General features: G+C 37.6%; 1 protein-coding gene across 1 annotated transcript; it reads right to left on the bottom strand.

Annotated features, from left to right (window-relative positions):
• Nucleotides 1–19,575: 19,575 nt before the first annotated feature.
• On the bottom strand, nt 19,576–21,657 carry LOC120291930 (TMV resistance protein N-like). The gene is made up of 3 exons (XM_039309741.1): nt 21,599–21,657; nt 20,902–21,417; nt 19,576–20,566 (listed from the first exon to the last, which is right to left on the bottom strand). Exons 1-3 carry the CDS (start codon nt 21,655–21,657, stop codon nt 19,576–19,578), a joined length of 1,566 nt encoding a protein of 521 aa, XP_039165675.1.
• Nucleotides 21,658–21,902: the final 245 nt, after the last annotated feature.

The raw sequence follows: 21,902 nt of genomic DNA, 5'->3' as shown, positions 1-21,902 counted from the left end.
TTTAATCATTTATTTGAATATCTTGGTGGTTTAGATATAATATTTATTTAGAACTTGCTTATCTCGGAAAATACTAAAAAAGAAAATCAAATCTTGCATTGGAATATGTTGGTTTCGTAATTAGGATTGTATTTTTGCGCATTAGGATATGTAGGACTTCATAGGATTGCACATAGATTAGGGTTGGACCTAAATAAAATAACAAAAAAATTGTTAGGTAGGGTCTTAGATAATGTTTTGCATATTTTAATAATCTCATTTTATTTAAAAAGAATAATTTTCTAAGATAGGATAGGGTTTAAGTCAAATTAACCCCTAAAACATATTAGAAAATTATTCTTTCTCGACAATTTAATTAGTTTTTTTATTACGAATTTTAATTAAAAAATACAAAAAATATTAGGTCCATGTGAAATAGTTTGCATGATAGGTTCATTAAATTAGAAATTGTTTGTTAATAAAATTAGGTCACGTAGTTTAAATGCGTGTTTTATAGTAAAGTTTTAATTTCAAGATAAGAGAAAGCCCATAAAAAATAATTGCTTGTTTTGTGTGTTTATTTTTTTGTTGGTGCAATTTATATGATTCATTGAGTGTTTAATAATGATTGAACATCCGTGCATCACTCTATTGCATGATAGAAATTTAGTTTAAAATTAAACCAAATTGCCTGCAAAGATATTTTTGAAAATAAAAAAAATGATATCGAAAAGGCATTAGAAAAGTCTAGTGTAATCAAATCTCCGTATCCAAAGTCTTTGGTTCGTAGGAGTAAAATAATTCTCCAATTATTTTATTTAGGTGTCTAATCGACCTACTCATAAACTGATTTCTAGCGATTCTTAGATAAAATTCATTTAAAAAAAAACTTGAACCTAAGTCGCGATTTGGTATGAACTTAGGAGAGCCCGAGTTAAGTTTAAACTTAATAGTCTACTAGCCAAACCTAGATGGTGCACTTGAAAATAGGTCGCGAATACTTGTTATACATTTTCTCTGTTTTCACATTCAAACTAGTATAACACCCGTGAGGCACATAATTTACGAGTCATTTTTGTTATGGTCATTAATCCAATCAATTTTTTCCATTAGCATGTTTCCTATACATAACTTTTAAAGGTATTCAGTACATTTTCTCCTAAAATTTCTCTATTTAATGCCTATTCTACCCTCATTTCAAATTCAAATAGACAATAAGCTGAAGTACATAAAAGGAAATTTGCCACTATTGTTTAATCTTTTTATTTATGGAAAAAATATAGAAACCTAGAGCATAAATAACCTTGGTAATAAGCGAAAGAAGGCTTCAGGAGTCCGTCTAACAATTTCCTTGCTCTCAATAACCTCGGCAGTAACCTTCAAAACTACTTCTTCGGGGCTGAGACAATGCATAGGTGAAGGATGGTTTATTTTAGTCGGACAGACAGAAAAGAAAAGAATATTAGAATGACAATCTAATTGTTGATTGGATGTCTCAAACAAACTGTAACTTAAAGATCTTTAACTCACTGTACAAAGAATTGAAAAGCATACGATATCTTGGTTGTTGAAAATGTAAATAAAATAGCGATTTTTATCAGAATTCGTGCACGTGTTGGTGCCACAGTTTCTACTCGAAAACACTGGATCACCAAATTATAAAGATGACCTCGCGGAGTGGAATAAAAAGGAAAGCCGGCAAGGCTATGTACATGTTGGCCGAGGATGAGTTATTGCCATACATGGAGGATGCAAGAATTGACAAACGAATGGGACAAGCTGATAACTCTCGTTGCGTAGGGAAATGATGCAAAGCTTCACAAGTAGAAGAACGACCTTTTACCTATCACTCACCGGGATTATAATCGCGAGCCTATATTTTGCGAATGTTAAATATCTTCTGCCGACAATCTCGGGATTGAATCCACAAAAGCCTACATCCCAGAAACAAGGACGGGCGAGGAGGATCATAGTACATGGTCTAAAAGCAGAATGCAATGATCTCATTACGAGGACACGCGGACGGGCTACACGACCAAATCCCAAGTGCGCTAATGCAGCATTAATAGAGGATATTGGCGTGAGATAATCATCCTCATCTGAAGAAGTAATTCACAGGGAGAATAGAAGGGCGATGGAGGAGAAGATCCAAGCCTTGAGGCAGAACGCGACATGGGATTTTGTGATGAAACCTAGAGATTGAAAGTCATATCATTGGACTGGGTTTAACAAGCTGAAGAGTCCCCCAGATGGTTCGGTCGAGTGAAACAAAAGGCTCCATTGGCGGTTTGATCAGAGAACTCCGACTTCTTAACAGTAACTCATCTGAGCCAACTTCACTCTCATTTCTTGAACATTTTCTGGTAGATTTCATCGGTGGTCAATGAATTTTAGTAGATTTCACAATTATGTCAAGAATTTTGACTTCCACCACTCAAAGCACTGTACTTTCCTTTCTTTTTTTTTTTTTTTTTTTTTTCTATTATTGATACACTTTTAACGGCAACAATCAATTTTCCAGTAGTGTGCTGACAAGGTGAACACGTCGTGGTGATGGGTGAACATGTGTAGTGACATGGCATCCAAAAATTGGCCGGATGTTCACCATGTCAGCATTTTGCAGGAAGATATTCAATTTGTGCATAATCCAGCCAAAATGCATCATTAGGTAATATAAAATGTTAATGTTTGATGCTCTTAATGAAAGAAATCAGGATTCAATGATCTTCAATCAAATATTTAGGCACATCCACATATCTGGCATTAAGCTTACAGAATACCTCTTCAACAACCAAGTCTATTAGTTCCCCTTGGCTGCAGCAAAATAGAAAATTTTTGTTTTAGTCAATGACATGAAAGAAAAGGGTAAAAATCCTCGCGGATATGACGATCTCTCTTTCTCTAGGGACCATATGGTTAAATAAGTCAACAGTTTCATGCACTATGGATGGAAATTAAGCGGCACAATCAGTTAATACACATGTTGGAACATCATGGAATGTCACTCAATTTTATCTATGAGAGATGATTTAGATAATGCATGAGCCGATTGACGTGAAGGAGATATTCTTGATGGAATGGATGGACTAAGATTCAATATTTTTTTCATAATGCTGGGATCGACTAACATGCAGCGACATATGATCCAAAGTACCAGTATTGTTGAGATATATTTATAGGATTGAGCTGATGTAACAGTTGAATTCTGAGATAAAAGAAAAAATTCGGGGACTCAAGCAAAATCGAAAGAAGCACTACTTTTTGGCAAAAAAAAAAAAAAGGGTGACAGATTTTAGTTGGTAAGTTCTCACTAGACCTATCGGACCATATTCAAGTAAGAGTCATCGGATTCACTCATAAATTGAATTAAATGTCGCGTTGCTTTATTCCTAAAATTTTGAGGACAAAAACTACTGCGTTTATTAATAAGAACCAAAAAATTTGAGGAAATTTACCCTTTCCGCTTAAGATCCCATCCCTTGAGACGTGCAACCTTTACAAGAGCACCCTCCCACCGCATCAATTCATCAGGGCCGAATTTTTCCACGTGCTTGGCTAAGGCATTTGTGTACAATTCGGTTTTGAGTTTAACATCATCAGGTTCCACATCATAGAAGGTGGGAAGTATCTCTTTCTTCCCATTTGATTTTGAGGTACATTTTTCCATATGCACAACCTCACGGAGACACCACAAACTGGCAGCATAATCGTGAGAGAAGATAGGTACGTAGATTCGAGACTTGTTAAGTGCTTTCAAAAGCTCTCCACCGATTTCTTTGCTGACTCGGAGTTCTTCATTGTCTAGAAAGACATGGAATCCAGCGAGTCTCAATCTACGGTAAAGGCAATCGGTGAAACACGTCGTACTCTGTTCCCGATGTGTTGAACGCCTCGTTCTCTTCTCTCGACGCATCGTCCGTTCTTGAGGTTGACTCCGAGTCCCTCCTTAACACCTCGTTCTCTTCTCGATACACATCCTCTAGTCTCGAGGTTGACTCCGAGTCCCTCCTTAGCGCCTCGGTCTCTTCTCCGGACGCATCATCTGTTCTCGAGGTTGACTCCGAGCCCCTCCTTCTCTTCGATTTCGTGAGTTGTCCCCAGGCAAAGTTTCTTTTTTGTCCATCATCTGCCAACAATAGCTCGAACAGAAGCGCAATCAGAGCACATACAGTCCTCCTACAGTCAAAGCAAGGATGATCATTAGAGCATGACTTCCGTTGAATTCCATCTGTGGGCCGATCCTCTCAGCTGTATTCATCCACGGAAGAGAACCGCTCTGCGAAAAGAGCTAACTGGGAGGGTAAAGTCAATGCAGGGAGGTTGAAGGCGACTTACTGGGAAACGAAGGGAGTCGGCAAAAATCAGAACATGGAGGCGCACAGAGACGGAGAGTTAATGATACAGGGCAAAGGGCAAAGTCGTCCTGGGAGGAAAATTTGTGAAGACCAAGTCAGGTGGGACGCACGTGGCCCAACATCAGGGAGTCGAATATTAGAAAAGGAAAAATCTTACCAACAATTAAAAAAAAAGAGAGAAAAAACTCGTTTAGGAATAACCAATTCATGGGGCGGCTGGAGTATTACAGGAGGGACTATAACAAATCCGGGTATTTGGAGTTACAAACAAATTGTGTTTTCTGGCTTGTGCTTCTTGGCATTATCTGGCATTGAGTGTATTGGTATTAATATTTTGTGATGAGCGTAGGAAAACCTTCTTTGGATTTGCCAAAAATTTTTGGAATTTTTATTTCTTTCAGGAACGGTTTGGGCAAAATTGAAATTTCGGGAAGAATTTAACAGAACATGCCATGTTTTTAACGGCTTTGGAAGGACATTGGCTAGTTTAAGTAAATGGTAAATAATTTGAGTTTTTTTTTTCTTCCAGTCTATTCATGCTTTTCACTGTTACTTGGAGAAAAAAAAGTAAAGGAGCTAGAAGACAGAAAGAGGTGGTGGGTTTTTCTTTACAGCAAGACAATAACGTTAAGTAAAGTGATTGGATATTGAATAGTCGTTAAGTAAGGTGATTGGTTTGTTCAGATTGACTTTCATTTTTTATTTTTTCTCTAGAACTTGCCAATACACATCTTGGTTTTTCAATCTTAGATCTGAAACCTTTACATTAGTCCAATATTGGCTGGTGTGTCAAAATACATTTTTCACCATTTTTTTAATAATCGAAGGAACATTGGTTATCTTGTATGGTGTTGTTTAGGAACATTGGTGATCTTTTAATAATTTAAGTGTTGTCGTGACCCTTTCGAAATAAGATAACCAATTCATATGAGAAATGAATTACATAGATCGTTAAGCCAACCATCGGTCAAATCTCATTTGGCTCTCTCTACAAACTATTGAGTCCTTTAATCTGCAGGTTTGACAGAGGGATACCACAAACACACAATTATTTGTGGACAATGTAGGCTTTATCCAGAAAATGAAGAGATTTGTGGGTATCGGCCTCTCAAATGATTCTTTTCTTTTCTTTTATGATAAAACTTTATGCAATTTTTTCCATTTTGCAAGATTTCACCCCACTCCCAAAATTTTGTGATTTCTATTAAATAATTTCCAGTCTTTTGTTTTTTTCAAGTTACACCCGCACCATGTCCTAGTCCATTCTTGTGTTGATCGTGTTTTTAGTTTCTCTTCACGTCAGCGAAAATTTGGGCCGCTACCATCTAGCCTCTATTGAACATTCTGACTTGGACCTGATTTTCCTTTTTACCTTAATATTTTTCATAAATAATCTTTTGACTAAGCTTTGCGGTTTAAATACAATTATAATGGGCTCTATTGAACATTCACTCGTATAATAAGTCACTTACTAAACAGATGAAGATATATTACTTAGAATGGAATTTCATTTCTTTTTGTTTTTTTATAGCAATTTAAGCATCTCCAAGTCCAACTTATTGCATTGGCATATTTCAGATGTCTAGAATTCTCTTTAGCAACTGATTCAAGTACTTCTTCGAGGCTATAGCTTTGCACAATAGAAGAAAACATCTGTTTCCGTTAGGCACACAATACAAAAAATATCAAAATGACCACCTAATTGGTCTACATCTACACTGAAATTTGGTCCGGCATTGCTCGAATTGAAAAAAAGAGTATCACAGAATAGGAAAAGAAGCGAATTTATATAATCGATTTCCCATGATATAAGTACGTGATGGTGGAATTGTTTTATGGCTCCATTCTTGTGGGCTTGGCTTCATTTGTCTTTTGTTCTTACTTGCCTGCCCCAGTCACTGCAGTGAGTTGGTCCATTCGTGCAGTGCATGAGGCTTCTCCACCTTGTATTTTGTGCTGAATTATTTACAATTACAGTGTGCTTGTCTTGATTTATGAATTTTTTATACACGAATTTATAATATGCAAAAATTTCTCATAGTTTAATATCGCGTTTGCATTTCAGAGAAAAAAAAACAATTTATCCAAAAATTACCTGTGCAGCCTGTAAATATGAACTTTTTAAACTATTGCTTCATTTTCATGTATATATATATATTATAGATCCTTTCTTGTTGGTATGCTTTTTTTTTTTCCAGAAAGAGGAAAGAGAAAGATGGCTAGAGTTTACCGTAGAAGAACCAAACTTGAAGCTTAATCATCCATAACTTATAGAAGGACATCAAAATGTGTGACAAACCTTGTCCCTTCTATTACTGACTCTAGCATGATATGGTTTTCTGAATACTTGTTTCTGTGCTTGTTCTGGTTATTGATTAAAGAAAATGGCTTACAACGTTGTATTTTTTATATGCATCTTATTCCAAATGGGACTTCCAAGGTTGCTAGGGTATTACGGGATGTACAGAAGCTTTTGTGCAGTGAAACTATATTTATAATTGGAAAGGTGTTAGTATCACATAATAATTGGATTTGTAGTACCAAGAAGGTGGCGGTTGAGATAATCTTTCCGATTGATTAAAGATAGGGTAGATCACATGTCGACATCTAAATTTTGACAACCCGTTTAATCATTTATTAATTGTATAGAAATGGATTAATTTTTAATCAGTAGCAAAAATAATTTACATTAAATTTTAGGAGCATTTTCACTGATGGTAACCGAATTTTTTTTTTTTTAAAATGGGCAGGCCGGCCCGGCCTCTTCCTTTTTACTTTCCGTTTTCTCTCTGTTCGCCTGGGCCGGCCCACTTTTGCTTTATTTACCCCAAGATCGGCCCAGCCTTCTCTTTCTCTGCCTCTCTTTCCCTCGCGTTCTGCAGGAAAGAGAACGACGAACGCGAACGAAAGGACGACACGGAGGAGACAAGCGTCGCGCGAGACGTCCGTTCGGGGGCCAGGCTGGCAATCGCAGCCAAGGCAAGAACTAAGAAGCCACGCGCACGATCCGATGCTTCAAAGGGATAGAGGGAGCGTGTGTCGAATGGGGGGATTTTTGGGGGGCTTTGGAGAGCTTGAGACCGGGATGGGGAGAGAGAGGCCAAACGGAGAGTGATAGATCCGAGCGACTGAGAGACAGAGAGAGAGAGGGATCCTCGGCCAACGCCTCGGCCGCTCGAGGACCCGTCCGACGACCTTCCCGGCGACGCCCTTATGCCGAACAGGTAAGCTCGGCTCTGCTCTTGCCCTTTTTTGGGCCTGCCGGGCCGGAGCTCCCGGCTGTCCGGCTCCCGCGAGGTCCGGCCGGCGTTGCCCCGCGTTTTGTTTCCGATATCTTTTTCGTCGCGTGTCGAGAGTCCCGGAACGGGTCGAGCTTCAGTTGAGCCAAAAATCCCTCGTTATAGTAGCGCACCCCAATTGTTTGATATAATGCCTGAACTAGATTTGAAAGTTTGTGTGGGAAATACTCGCTCTCGTCGTGTTGTTTCGTCTGTGGCCGTCGCTGCCCCTTTCTTTGATCGAGCCGACGGGGGCAAGGGTCGCTGAGGCGTGGCTTTCGGACGGTAGGGATGCGTCGAAACCTTAGAGTGGGTCTCGGTTTGGCCGTTCGGGGCAAGGTTGGCCCCACCGTGAGGGGGCCAACGAGGGCAAGGGTTCCGGCGGCGGCCGCGGTTGTTGGCCGTGACTCGCCGAGCACCAGGTGTGGTCGGTCGTGGAGGTCCGAGCGCCGTTAATGCTTCTTGGCTGGTCTAGGCGGTGGGGCTTGGTGGAGGCTCGGGCGTGGGAGAAAAGCTGCTGTTCAGGGGATGAGATGAGTCCATCGTGGACTCAAGGCGTGGGGGGGCCTTGTGTTTGGTACGGGCTGAATTTTGTTGTTGGGCTTAGGTTAGTTTATTGGGTTTAAGGTTATTTTCATGTCTAGGAGGGAGTTTGTGGATAGGTCAAGTGAGTGGGCTAATTTCGTAGCTGGGCTTATTTGGGACGTGCTGGAAGTTGGTTTTTTTTTTTCTTGGTCGAAAGTTGGAAGTTGTTTCAGGTCGCGTTTGGTAACCATTCTATTTCCGAAAACAATTTCTCATCAGAAATGATTTTTTTTATTTATTTTGTTTTCAAGAATAAATTCTAAGCATTTTAAGGCATTTGACAATTGTCTAAAATTTATATTTCTAGTATAATATTGCATTTGGTACCGTTATCAAAATTTCTAATCTAAACTATTTTCTTTTAATTTTTTAAATAATTATATTACTTTTCTTTTCTTTTCTTTCTCTTATTCTCTTATTCTTTAAGCTTTGGTCAATCGCTAGCCTTTAGGATAATCGACGATCGGCTAGATGAGGGCTAGTGACCTCGCTAGAGCATTGTCACCCTTGGCGAGGCCGCGCCTCATCGACCGAGTCTTGTAGGCAATTGGGCGAGGCTCAGTCTCACCTCGTTAGGCTAGTGGCTAGGTAGGCCTCGACTGAACGTCGCCCAGCTAAGCTAGGCTTGCCAATGGCCATGGGATGGCCGAGGGAGGCCCGCCTAGCCACCGGTGAGGCCAGTGGCTAGACGAACCTACGACGAGCTCATCGGACTTCACCTTGGCCTGGCAAGCCTCCACCTCCGACAAGCTTGCAAGAGCTCACCCAATTGGTCGCCGGCGACTGGCGGTGGTGGACGGCGATGGCAGGACCGCCAGTCGCCGGTAGCGGTAGTGGAAGAAGAAGAGAGAAGGATGAAGAACAAGAAGAAAATAAAAAGAGTAAAGAGAAAAAAAAAAAGAATTTGAGTTAGCTTGAGTTTAGAATTGTTCTTGAAAATAAAGAACTTGACTTTTTTTTACTTGTTGATTTTACTCTAAATCTATTATCAAGAACAAATTTGTTCTTAGGAACAAAAAAAAACAGAAATCTGCTAAACGGAAATTCCTAGCATATCAAAAAATTTTGAAAGCATCAATGTGAATATCCCAACGTTGTGCGAGGTATGAGCTTAGGGGAGCTTGCTTCCCAAACATGAGTTATAGATTCGTCTTTTAGGTAATACTCTCCTAAACCCATGTCTTTTCTCTATAAACGGCCAAGGTAGCCCTCAAATGTACAAACTGGGCGTGTTGTGCAGGGAATTAATAGTCACTTCAATGTGTCTCAGTTGTGCTATCTTATCATGGCTGCTGGAATTACGGTCTTTATGCGTTGAAGATTATTCTCATGGGATTAGAATTTCTGAAATACTCTTATCGGATAAAAATTCATAAAATATCTTCATCATAACGCAATGAAATAGTCAAGGGATCATATAATACAGGTTGATCCGTGCTCCTTGACTGTTCTTGAAATTCATTCCATAAGGGTTGCTAATTAATGTACCTTCTAGGGAGTAACTTAATCCCTTGAATAAACCTAGCTGATTGTTGAAATTGTCTTGATCACAGTGTGAGACTTTTTTTTTTTGTGAAAATATTAAATGTGATTAGAAGATTTTACTCAGCTACTCGAGCCCTTAAGGATAAATAAAAAAACCTAAGCTAATGTCGGATCTTTCCTCTAGACATAAATTTAATAGAGTCCTAGACATCTATAGTATCAAAACTTGGCACATGAGATACTTAAGTGCTAAAAGTTAGAAAAGTGACATTTAAGTGTCAAAATCGAAGCAAAATAGATCAATTAAGTATCCATGGCGAGAAAATCCAACTAAAATGCATAGGTGGTGTTTTTTCGACAAAGCAAGTGCAAAATGACGTCGTTTTGTATGTTGACGTGGCTAGACAGGTGAAAAATGACGTCATTTTGTTGACATGGTTAGATAATTATTATAAATATTAATTAAATTTAATTTAAAAATAAATAAATTTAATTTTTTTCAAAAAAAGAAAAACAAAAAAAAGAAAGAGAGAAGAAGATGAAGAGAGCAGGTGGCTGAAGATTGCAGGTGGCTAAGGGCTTAACCTTTGCCGCCACCCCCTTGCCATCGCCAGGAAGGACCAACAACATTAGGGGAGGGTTGGTTGGGGTTGCCAAGCCTTGGCTAGGGGCCAGCAACCTTGGCCGACCGGTGGCAGGGCTTGCGAGCCCTCAGCCAGATCTAAGGCAAGGGTGGTGACCTCTCCCCTAGATTCATCCGGCGAGGATCATTGGCCCTCGCCCATTTGGGCCAAGGGCTGCCACTTGCTAGGGCAACCCTGCAAAGTGTTTGAGATGGACAAGTGCTAGAAAGCTGCCATGTCTCCATAAATGGAAGTTCCCGTGAGAGCTTCACTAGACATTAACCCTCCAATAAAGCATGAGAGTTCAAACTCCTGTATCTCTCACTCCTTCATAGCAATATGCTAGCCTTTTGTAAATAGCGCACCAAAGCTTTAGAATCGTAAATCAATTTCATGACAAGATGTAATATCTAGATCCTCCAAGCAATCGAAAGAGAATGCAGCTGTATGGAATATTATTAGCTATAAAGCAAATCCATTCTTTTTTATCTTTGACAAAAAACCAAAAGAAGGCTTCAAGAGTCGACGTCTAATAATCCCCTTGCTCTCAAAACCTCTTCAACAACCTCCTTGACTCGTTCTCCATACCTACCAACAATGCATAGGTGAAGGAAGTTCATTTTGGTCAAACGGACAGAAAGTAATAGGATATCAAAATGACAGTGTAATTATTGATTTGATATCTCAAAAAATGATGACTTGAAGATCTTTAACTCGCTGCACAAAAGAAACGAATCAATGAAGAAGTAGGTGGTAAAGACACTGCTATGCAATTTTGTTCGACCACAAAATTCCTCCGTATATATCAAACTATAGGGATCTACTTTTGAGAACATAATCTGTAAACAAAAACTTAATAGTTTATGGCTCTAGTGATTAAGTATTAGCACTCATTAATCTACAGCTACACCAATCTTTCATTGCATATTGCTCGTACGAAAGAAATTTAGATGCTCTAGAATTCAGGAACCAATGCAAAGTAGCTATTCTTGATATAATGAATGAAATTGGATCCACCTACCAAACTTGAGGAGATAATCTAGTTAACATGTAAAATCCAGTGATCTATATGAAAATAACATGTTGATCGCTACACAAAATAATTTGGAATATTTAATGCAGGTTCTAAGCAAGATCTTGAGAATTTGGGGCATATTCTTTCAAGCTATTTTTGAGCTATTCTAAAAAAAAATTGATAGTATTAAATTAACATATGATGAAAAGAGGTGCTCCTCTTTCTTTGAGCATTTTCTTCATCTTTACATTTAAAGTGGGGCAATTTTTTTTTTATAAGAAAGACCGCGAACTTACATCTGGAGGACAGAAATATCTCCACTTTTCAAAAGACCCAAAAAGTGCTCGACCCATCACTTAATGGACAAAAATGTCTACCCTCAATTTTTTTGTCCATGCAAGCTAATGTGGCATTTGACGTGGCCAATGCTGTGGATGAGTGCAATAGAAATGTCAGCAAGGCATACGTCAGCGAGACAAAACAACGTTGTTTCTTGCCAATCAATAACAATCTCGTTTTTTAGACTTCTGAATCAATGACTGTCTGTTTCAACGGAGAGAGGCCCTAAATTGAAAATGTCAAGGTTGTTAATAACCAAAAATTAGTGTTTCAAAGAGACTATTTCGAGTGAATTCATGAGCCTGAATAAATGAAAATTTTAAAGGTTGATTTTTTCATCCCTCAAGCAGAAATTGATATATCCTTTTAGGCTTTTTGGAAACTGGAGATATTTTTGTCTCGTGGATATAAGTTCATGCAGTGTTTTGGGATTTGGCCTTCAAACTAATAGAACTCCCGTCGTGATTTTTAGAAATCTAGATCATGAAAATGTTCTAAAGAATAAAATTTGCTTGAGTGTACGGCTACGTGGATGCAAAAGGCTGCAATGTAGTAACTTTAAAATTCCACGTGGTGTGTTTATATTAATAGAATGACCTATCTTGCCATAATTAATCAAAATAGAAGCAATTACCTGTAAGTTTCGAGGTCGACTCCCTTGATATGTGCAACCTGTATTAGAGACTCTTCCCATGCCTTCACTTCAGAGAGGCGGAAATTCTTCCCATCGCTTGATATGTGCCATCACTCGGAATGAAATTCCATTTCTTTCTTTCTTTTTCGTTTGACACTTATTTCCGTGCAGCGTCCTATCAACGCCCACTAATCTTCAACTGTTCGAGGCCTTGCATCGGCATATGGCAACAGCTCTCTCGAAACGTCTTCAGTAACCAATTTAATTACTTCTCCGAGGCTGCAGCAATGCACAACCAAAGAAAAGGTCTGTTTTCATCAGGTAGGCAATAAAAGGATATCAAAAAGGCAACCTAATTGGTCTACAGCTACACTAGAATCTGGTCGGACGCTGCTCAACATGAAGAAATTTAAGATGCCCTAGAAATTCGCAAGCCAAAGAGATGTTGCTGTTGTTGATGGAATCGGTGAACTCAGTTTTAACTCTCGGAAATGATATGTCGGTCTCAATAGAACCTGAATTTTGAGATAAGCAAATAAGGTCCGGGCTCTAAGCAAAACCTTGCGAAATCAGGGCACATGAATACTAACTAGTTTTGGTAAATTCTACCAAAACAAATTAACTGGTAATATTCTATTACCATCTTTATCTATATTGAATATAATGAAAATAGGTGCTCCTATTTTGTTGTGCATTTTCTTCATCTTCACATTCTACCTGGCAGAACACCCATGAGACATGGAATTTATAATTCCTTTTTATTTAACTTAGAGATCTTAAAAGATTTGATTTTTGTACATAGTGACTCCCCTTGTTTTGACAGTTTTAAATTCTCCAAAAATATACCTTTCACCATCCTAATTTTGATGGTGGTGGACATTAAACCCTAAGATTACATTTGACAGTCGGGATAAAATTCAATATATGATAAAATTGATCATATCCCGTGTTTAGTATTTACTCAAGATAAGACAAATTCAGATATAAGAAGGATATAGACCAGATAAAATTATCTCATGAGGGAGGGAAATATAAATATGGATATGATTTTTAATATCCATAATAGAACATTTATCCTCAAACGAAAATATTCTTAAATTAACAAAATTAAAATTATATTTAATATAAATAATATTTGAATTATAATATAAGAAATTCAAAATAACAAAATGTAGCAATTAGTTGTTTTAATTTAATCTTACTTTTATTTATATATTAGAATTTAATTATATTTTATAAAATAAATTCAATATGTAATATAAATACACATTTATATTTATTACATATTTTGGGTATTTTACTATTTTAGGTATCTTAGTATAGTCTATAATTTAATAGAATTTTATTAGAGAATGATGGTAGGGGAAAAAGAAATAAAAAGAAATTAATTAAAAAAGAGAGGAAAATAAAATAAAAAATAAAATAAAAATAAAGCAAGGAAAAGTGTCACTAGAGATTTTTACCACTTTCTTTTATAAATTTTTTGGTTCGTTTTATATTAATATACCGTTTGTACCAAATAATATACATGATACGATGTCAATATATCCGACTTTATTAGTGCAATCACCAAATGGCAGATAGTATATAGTAAAATAACTAGATTTCATATCATATCATATCTAATCTTATTTTGATTGTAAGTTCGGATGATTAAACGTAGCCTAAATCAATTAAGGGTGCATTTGTTTAAGGGAAAGAATTATAGGGGGAAAGAATGATGGGGTGGTGAATGAAAACCATCCTTTGGAAGGACTAGAGAAAATGAAGATAATCGCTTTGGAAGTGAAAGGAATTTTAGATGTGTTTGGTTTAACTTTTCTAAGAGACTTTCAACCTCCAAAGCCTTTTGGAGAAATGTTGAAGTGTTTGGCAAGCTTATCCAAGGAGCTTTTAATCAAATGCTAGCCTTGGAAAAGCTAAAAGTCTAATGTTAATAAGAATCAGTTTTGAGCTTTCAGCATTTAATCAAAATGCTAAAACTACTTTAAAAAAACTATTTTCATAATTTTTTTAGTTTTTTGGTTTTACCTCTCATTATTTCAAAACTACCCTTATCTTCACTAGAGTTGGCAAAAAGCTTAATATTTTTCAATAAAAAAGAAAAATAAAATTCAAAAGCCTTTTAAAAAACAAAGATTTGTCAAATACACTTTATGCCAAAATAGCTTGCAAATTTTTTTTTTACCAAATGAAATTTGCATTTTCCCAAAACTCTTTAGGCCAAAGATATTTACATTTCCCTGAGGCCAATTTCCAAAGTTGAATCAAATGCAGCTTATGCTGGACCCACTAATTTTGTTCCTCGTGGAGGTGTGAAGAAAGCAAGGTAGAAAGTCGCACTTTCCAAATATATCCTCAAAAGAAACAGAAAGCGACAAAATTGTGAAGGATAATACAGTAATTGTGTAGTGAGGTACGATCACGCTTATAATGTAAATATGCCATCATTCATTTTTCTCTCATCGTTTTTCAAATCCCTACACCGCCTTCACCTCTGAATCTTGACACTTCCGATCAACAAAGAACATCTTTTCTTCACCCACCTAGAAAGCTCTCCCAAGCATAGTGGTAAGAACCTACTCGAGTGTACTTGAGTATTTTTGTGCAAAAGTTTACGTTGCAGTGACTTTGAAATTCGTTGGCGGTAAAGTTGAGTTATAGGACTTTATTAGCTCATCATTTAGAAAGTAAAGAGCAATTAATTAAAAAGCAGCATTACCTTGTAGTTTTCAGGTTGTACCCTTATATTTCCCACATATCTAAGAGCTTCTTCCCATTCCTCCACTTTCCATTCCTCCACTTTGTTGCCAGGAAACGACCTCTGCCTCCTGTGCCAATCTAGGGCACTTTGGTACAATGTGCTTTCAAGCTTAACATCATCAACCTCCACATCATAGAAAATGGGCAGGATTCTTTTTCCATCTGACTTCTTGCATTTTACCATGTGGGCTAGTTCACGGAGACACCAACTACTAAAAGCATAGTTCTTAGATAAAAGGGTATGTACATATGGGAGTCGTTGAGTGCTAATAGAAGCTCTTTGCCAATTCCTCTACCAGAGCTCAATTCTTCATTGTCCCTAAAACCAGAATTTTGTTACGAACAAGGTTCTTGTAAACTATCTCAACAATGCTATTACGAGTGTCCAATCCCCTAAAACTCAAGAACACATCATACATAGGTATTCTGCGAGAAAGCCAGGTTGATTGTTGGTCATCTGACAATCTTTTTAGGATAGTGCAACCTCGATCATCCAACTTCAAGATTTTTGTGCCCTTGATTCCCTCGATCTCGATCTCTCTTATATTTGGACAAGCTTCTAGCTCAATGTGCCGTAGCTTTACTAACTTTGATAAGTTGGGTAGTCTTTCCATCTTACTGCAATGGGCAATACGGAGATGCTCCAATGATTTTAGTTCCATCAAACCACGAATCTCAACTAGACTTTCCAATCTGGTTAGATCCAAGCACTTTAGATTCGTCAAGAGTGATAGACCACATATCTCCTCCAGCAAATTGCATTTACTTAGTTTCAATTCCCTCAAATGTTTGAGGTCTTGAGAGATCGAGAAACGAGACATTGAATATTCAATTATAGACAATTCCGACAAATTACTTAAGTTGGAATAAGGGGGTAGTAGATTAATGCCCTAAATTTCAAGGTTGACAAACTAGATGGAAGCAAATGGATCGTTGCTTTGCTGGCGACTCATTCGTCCTAGCTATGTCAGGTTCCTCTATTGAACGAGATAATATAGATAATTCTAGATAATCTAAATTGATAAGGCTTGAGAGGTCGGGAATAGATGGGAAATGAGGTGCTTGCATGTGAAGGCATTTCAAACTTGAGGGAAGATTGGGACTTCTTGTAGGTGACTCGAACTCATTTCGAGTGTCTGTAAACTAGTGAGACGACCTAGCACTGTGGGGAATCTAGATACACCAGTATATGATATGTCCAATATCCTCAACCGAGTTAGCTTCCCAATTTCCTTAATGTTTTCATCTATCAACTTCCAACATTTCTTGGCATGTAATTCTTCAAGCATCTTCACTTGTCCGATAGTATGAGGAAACTTTTCTATCAATGTATAACTTACCCTGATCACTTTTAGATTATCTAGAGATCTAATGGAATTAGGTAATTCAACTATTCCTGACTTTGATAAATCCAACTCAGCCAACTCTTTCATTCCTCCAATAGAATCTGGAAGTTTCTTTATCTCCACACACCCGCATAAAGACAAACGTGTAATTTTCTCCAACTTTCCAATAGAGTTTGGAAGTTCTCTGATTTTAGGGTGCTCATCTAATATAAAACTCGACAAAGATTGCAAATTTCCAAATGATTTTGGAAGCTTGAAGTTTTGATAATTTTGGGGCATGATAATCTCCGTCAAAGATTTTAGAGAACCGAATTGTGCAGGCAACTCTTGAAGAACCTTGCATCCATTGATATTGAAAGTTCTTAGGTTAGTTAGCGTACCAATGGAGCCATCAATTGTGGTTAACTTGACACATTGAGCAAGAATCAATATCTCCAAAGACGTGAAGTTGGAGAAGTCAGGTGTCCTTTTTAAGCTAATGCAACTCGTCAAATCTAGAACTTTTAATTTATTCATCTGCAGAAAAAAGTTGAAGTAAAAACATGAATGAGAAACATCGGCATATATGGTGGTATTGTTAATACACAAATTATCCATAAGTCAATAATTTAAGATAATCTGGGGTAATCTGAACATGGCAAGTTTTTTGGGGATGTTGCAAATAATCCCCAAACTGATTTTTTTTAATGGAGTTAGGCCCCTACTAGAATCAAATTTATACCCTGGGAAAATACAAAGAATGGATAAATGCAATAGAAGTCTTAAAACTTCTTAGGAAGGTGCAATTGAATCCTCAAATTTGTAAAAAGTGCAATCAAATCCTAAAACGTGTCAAATTGGTTCAATTGAGTCATAAATTTCACATTGTCAAATTTACTAACTGAAAATGCTGACTTAGTGCTGACTTGGCATTTTAAATGATTTTTTATTTTTCACGTGGCTTTTTAGGGCTTCTTCCTAGAAAGAACCATCCCACCTTTTATGTCACTTCACATCCTTTATTTCCAAAACCCCCGGTTTGCATCTTAGGACAAAACTCCATACCAATACCCTATTTTATCTCTACCCACTCCCGCTTGCCACCAGCACACCACCTCCGAGTCTCCGACCCTAGTCTTCAAAATCACCGCATTCAATCTCTCCGTGTCTCCAGCTCAACTCTCTCTACTCTCTATGCCAAGCGTACTGTGTAACCTTAGTCAGGATTAAAAGTGATGGATTTAAAAATTAAATTTGGTATTGAATGAGTACGACAATCCATTTTAAGTTGAAAAATTCCAGAAAGAATCTGAGATGGAGGGAAGGGTTTGCAGGAGTTGAACTCATGGCAACCGTTTGTGAGTAGGACCTTTGACAGGGGAAGACAAAAAGAAGGATCATATGTTTAATTTGAGCTGAGTTGATTTCGCACAAAGTTTTGTAGCCCAACAATTGACTTAAAATCAAATTTTAGAAATAAGCAAGGAACTCCATTACATTTGTTCTCTACCCTGAACTGAACTATAGATTTCCACGAGATTTGATTCGGTACTTTAGTTAAAAACTAGATTCAATGTAAATCTCGACTCTTCGCTCATTAACGCCAGTTGCATAAAACAGTAAAAGTAATGTCATTTTCATTTATTTTATGGTTCATTAATGCAATTATAAAGAAATACTTACTTATTAAATTAGGTTAACGAGCCTCTTGAATCAAGTATTATGAAGTTCAAGCTTGCCTTGATTCAAATCATTAACTTAACTATTTCAAATAAACTTGTGATACTTTACGCCATTCGAGTGGAGTGTTACCAATTTCTAACTTGATTCTAATTGACTTTTATATTACTAAACTTGACTCAAACCTTACAGTCATTCAAATCATGTCTGATGCATGTTGAAGCAAAATGGCACTTACTTTTATTGGAAAACACCAATTCCAAAGCCTAAGCAACTTTTACGTGGAACATAATTGCATTTTACTTTGATATATAGAAAGATATTGAATGTTATACATGCAAAATATATTCTACACTCATGAGATGGGGAGTGCATGCAACCATCATGTCAATTGTATGAGGTAATGATACAAAGAAGTGAAATATATATCTCACTTCCATCATCACGAATGAGGTAATGACAGAAAAAAGAATATAGGGCAGGGTATAGCATACCTTCATTTGACTCCAGCCATCCCAGCCATCTTCAATATTGCTACCCGAAAGGTTGAGCACAACCAATATACTAAAGTGAAAGTTTTTTGCTTGGACATTCATTTGCAATGTTTGCCAAGAAAGCCATCTTAGCTCTGGAAGAAGATTCTCGAAGTTGCCGGAAAAATGTGAGCCCTTCGCTCGAAGGAACCTTAATTTTGGTAGAGCAACTAATGTGGTATCTGCTAAGTTGTAGCTGCAGCCACCGGAAGTCAAGCTTAGTGCTTCTACATGTTCATTTCTCTGCCAATAAAGACTCGGGATTAATTGAGTGCGCAACATGTAACACTCTTACAGAGCTACAAAGAAATAAAGTACATGAATAGTGGCAAACAATTTCTACAAAGAAAAAAAGCACATGGCACTAGCGTTTCCCAGCAAGTAGTTATCTATGTTTTCGTTCACAACATTAACGAAAATTTTCAGCTTCCATTTAAAGATATCTTCTAAATTATATCTCAATTTCCTGTTTTCTATCTTTCAAGAAATGTAATTATCATATCAATTCCAATGTTCACTGTTTTCTTTTTCACCGTAAATGTGTTCAAAATTAATTTAAAAATTCCAACTGGATAGCACGTGAAAGGACGCTTTGTTGTTTCAGAATTTCCCCGAAACTATTTTTTATTCTATAAAACCTAGAAAGCCAAGCTAACCATTAGGCAGTCTATTTGCTGTCGCTCCACCAATATACAAGACATTTTGGATGCAAATGTTTGAGAGACAGCTATCACACTAACAGGACAAACGGTACGTTAAACAAAGCTCCCTATAATATGAAAGAGAAAATTCAACAAGTTACTCCTTCCAAATGAAAATTATGTGACATAATTTTCCATTTTACCTCATTTCTCTTCTCCAGAATATCTACAGCATCCTCATGAGTCCACACCCTACTAAAAGGATATTCTTCATGGATGATGTACCTTCCCAAATCTCGAACTTGATCATGCATCCAAAACTTATTATCTCTAATTTTAATCAAGGACCGTAGGCAGAGGACACAAATTGCACTATAAGGATGGTAATTACAGTCTTCCCACATGATAACCGGATATGTTTGGTCCTCATTGATGAAAAAGCAAGCAATATCCAGAAATACTTTTTCTCCTTATCCTCTAGTCCATCATAACTTATCCTTAATACAGTTTGGACACCCTTGAAAGGACCATCATTTAACTTCTGCAACATCTCTTTCAATAGCTTTATTTTAATATCATGTGGCTCCAGGACAAAGCCCAAAGTATAAAGATAAGAACCTATCACCTCGACAGCCAAAGGAAGCCCAGCCACTTTGCGTACAATATCTCTTGAAAGAGCATTGTAATCCTCTGTAGGAGAGTTACTTCTAAAAGCATGCTTATAAAATAACTGAAGTGCTTGATCGGATTTCATTTCACGAACTTCATAATCCACATTGACCCCTTTACTGGATGATTCACCTTGAGTCTTCGCAATACTTTTGTTCCTAGTTGTGATGATGATCCTGCTACCTGAACCAAACCAGTCAAATTGTCCAGCTAGCTTTTTGAGTTGCTCTGTCTTGTCTAGATCATCAAGTATGATGAGTACTTTTTTATTACTAAGTACTCTTTTGATCATCTCGATTCCCTTGTCAACATCTTTAATTGGCTTAGTAATGCTAGAATTGACAAAATCTGATAAGAGCTGTTTCTGCAACTTTAAAGGACCATCAAGATGTTGCCAACGTTCTCGGACTTCTCGTTGGAAACTACAGCCTTCAAAGTGAAAAGATAATCTATTGTACAAAATTGTGGCAAGAGTTGTTTTTCCAATACCACCCATGCCATGGATACCTACAAAACGCACACCATTAGAGCCAACATCTAACAACTTCATTATGGCTTCCACTTGAGCGTTATCTTCAACCAAATGTTCAGACACACTCATGCGTCTTGTTTTAAGCTTACGCGAAACCTGTTCAACAATTGAATCAATTTCTCCTGCTTCGCTGCAGCAAAGCATGACAATATCGTTTCAGTCAAAGACATGACAGACTACAGGACTCCAGGAAATATGTGGATACAAACTCAGCTATTTCAATTACTTAAACAAATGAAAATTAAGCATTATAATCAGTTGAACTGGAAATTCTTGGGTACAGGTTAGGTTTGACATAGTTTTTTGCGGGTTTGAAGAAAGTCCGCTTTCTAATGTAATGACACGTTGCCATAAGTTTGAAAATGCTCCAATGCTTCTTGTTCGGAAATTTCGCAGGACAAACTTTCATCCAATGCAATGTAAATATTGTGCTCGTAACCCGTAAAAAGTTGAGGAGAAATTTACCGTTTGCCTAGAAGTTCTCGTCCCTTTATCTTTCCAACCGTTTTGAGGTCACTCATCCATTGCTGCACTTTGTTGGGGGCAAACTTCTTGTGCTTGAGTATGGCCTTCTTATACAAATTGGTTCTGAGTTTCACATCATCACTCATCACGTCATAAAAAATAGGGATGATCTCTTTCTTCCCATTTGATTTTGAACAGCATTCTACCATGCGCTCTACCTCACGGAGACACCATATGCTGGAAGCAAAGTCCTTAGAGAAGATGGGGATATAGATTCGAGACTTGTTCACAACCTCCAAAATTTCATTGATTTCTTTACCATCTTCGAGTTCTTCACTATCAAGGAAAACGCGGATTCCTGCACGTACCATGCTGCGGTGAAGGTGATCGGTGAAGTTTAGGCGTGTGTCCCTTCCCCTGAAACTCAAGAACACATCATATTCTTCTCCAAGCACAAGATCATCAGTTGATTCTGAGTCCGTCCTTCTCTTCCATTTCATGAGTTGTCTCGAAACCCTGCCAAAAATTACAAGCTTTTTAACCTGATCAGACTTAAAAAATGGGAATGTAAATCGAACAAGCAGGCAGAATTGCATCAAACATGTCCAGGAGCAAAGTTTTTTTTTTTTTTTTTTATTTCGGTTTGTGCGTTATCTGTCAACAATAGCTCGAACAGAAGTCGAATTAGAGCACTTACAGTCCTCCTACAGTCAAAGCAAGAATGATCATTAGAGCCTGACTTCCGTTGAAATCCATCTGGGGCGCCGATCCTCTCAGCTGCGTTCACCCAATGAAGAGAAGCGTTCTGTAAAAAGAGCTAATTGGGAGCGTTCAGTGGAGGACGGTTAATTATAACCTCTCAAGGTGAAGACAAGAAGGGCAAAATCAATGCAGGGAGGTTGAATGCGAGTTTCTGGGAAACGAAGGAAGTCCCAAAAATCAGAACTTGGAGTTGCACAAAGACGGAGGGGAGTCAACAATCCAGGGCAAAGGGAAAATTT

The sequence above is a fragment of the Eucalyptus grandis genome, chromosome 3, assembly GCF_016545825.1.
Source record: "Eucalyptus grandis isolate ANBG69807.140 chromosome 3, ASM1654582v1, whole genome shotgun sequence".
In the NCBI taxonomy this organism is placed as follows: Eukaryota; Viridiplantae; Streptophyta; class Magnoliopsida; order Myrtales; family Myrtaceae; genus Eucalyptus; species Eucalyptus grandis.
The sequence above is the reverse complement of the archived record's forward strand: the minus strand, read 5'-3'. Positions and strand labels throughout refer to the sequence as shown.

What these genes read in the sequence shown, in the direction of transcription:
- LOC120291930 (XM_039309741.1), bottom strand. Translation starts at nt 21,657, where the DNA reads ATGGATTTCAACGGAAGTCAGGCTCTAATGATCATTCTTGCTTTGACT. An exon ending in GCTTTGACTGTAGGAGGACT is followed by an intron (nt 21,418 to 21,598) that starts GTAAGTGCTCTA and finishes AATTTTTGGCAG; the next exon opens with GGTTTCGAGACAACTCATGA. An exon ending in CGAGAACTTCTAGGCAAACG is followed by an intron (nt 20,567 to 20,901) that starts GTAAATTTCTCC and finishes GCTTTGCTGCAG; the next exon opens with CGAAGCAGGAGAAATTGATT.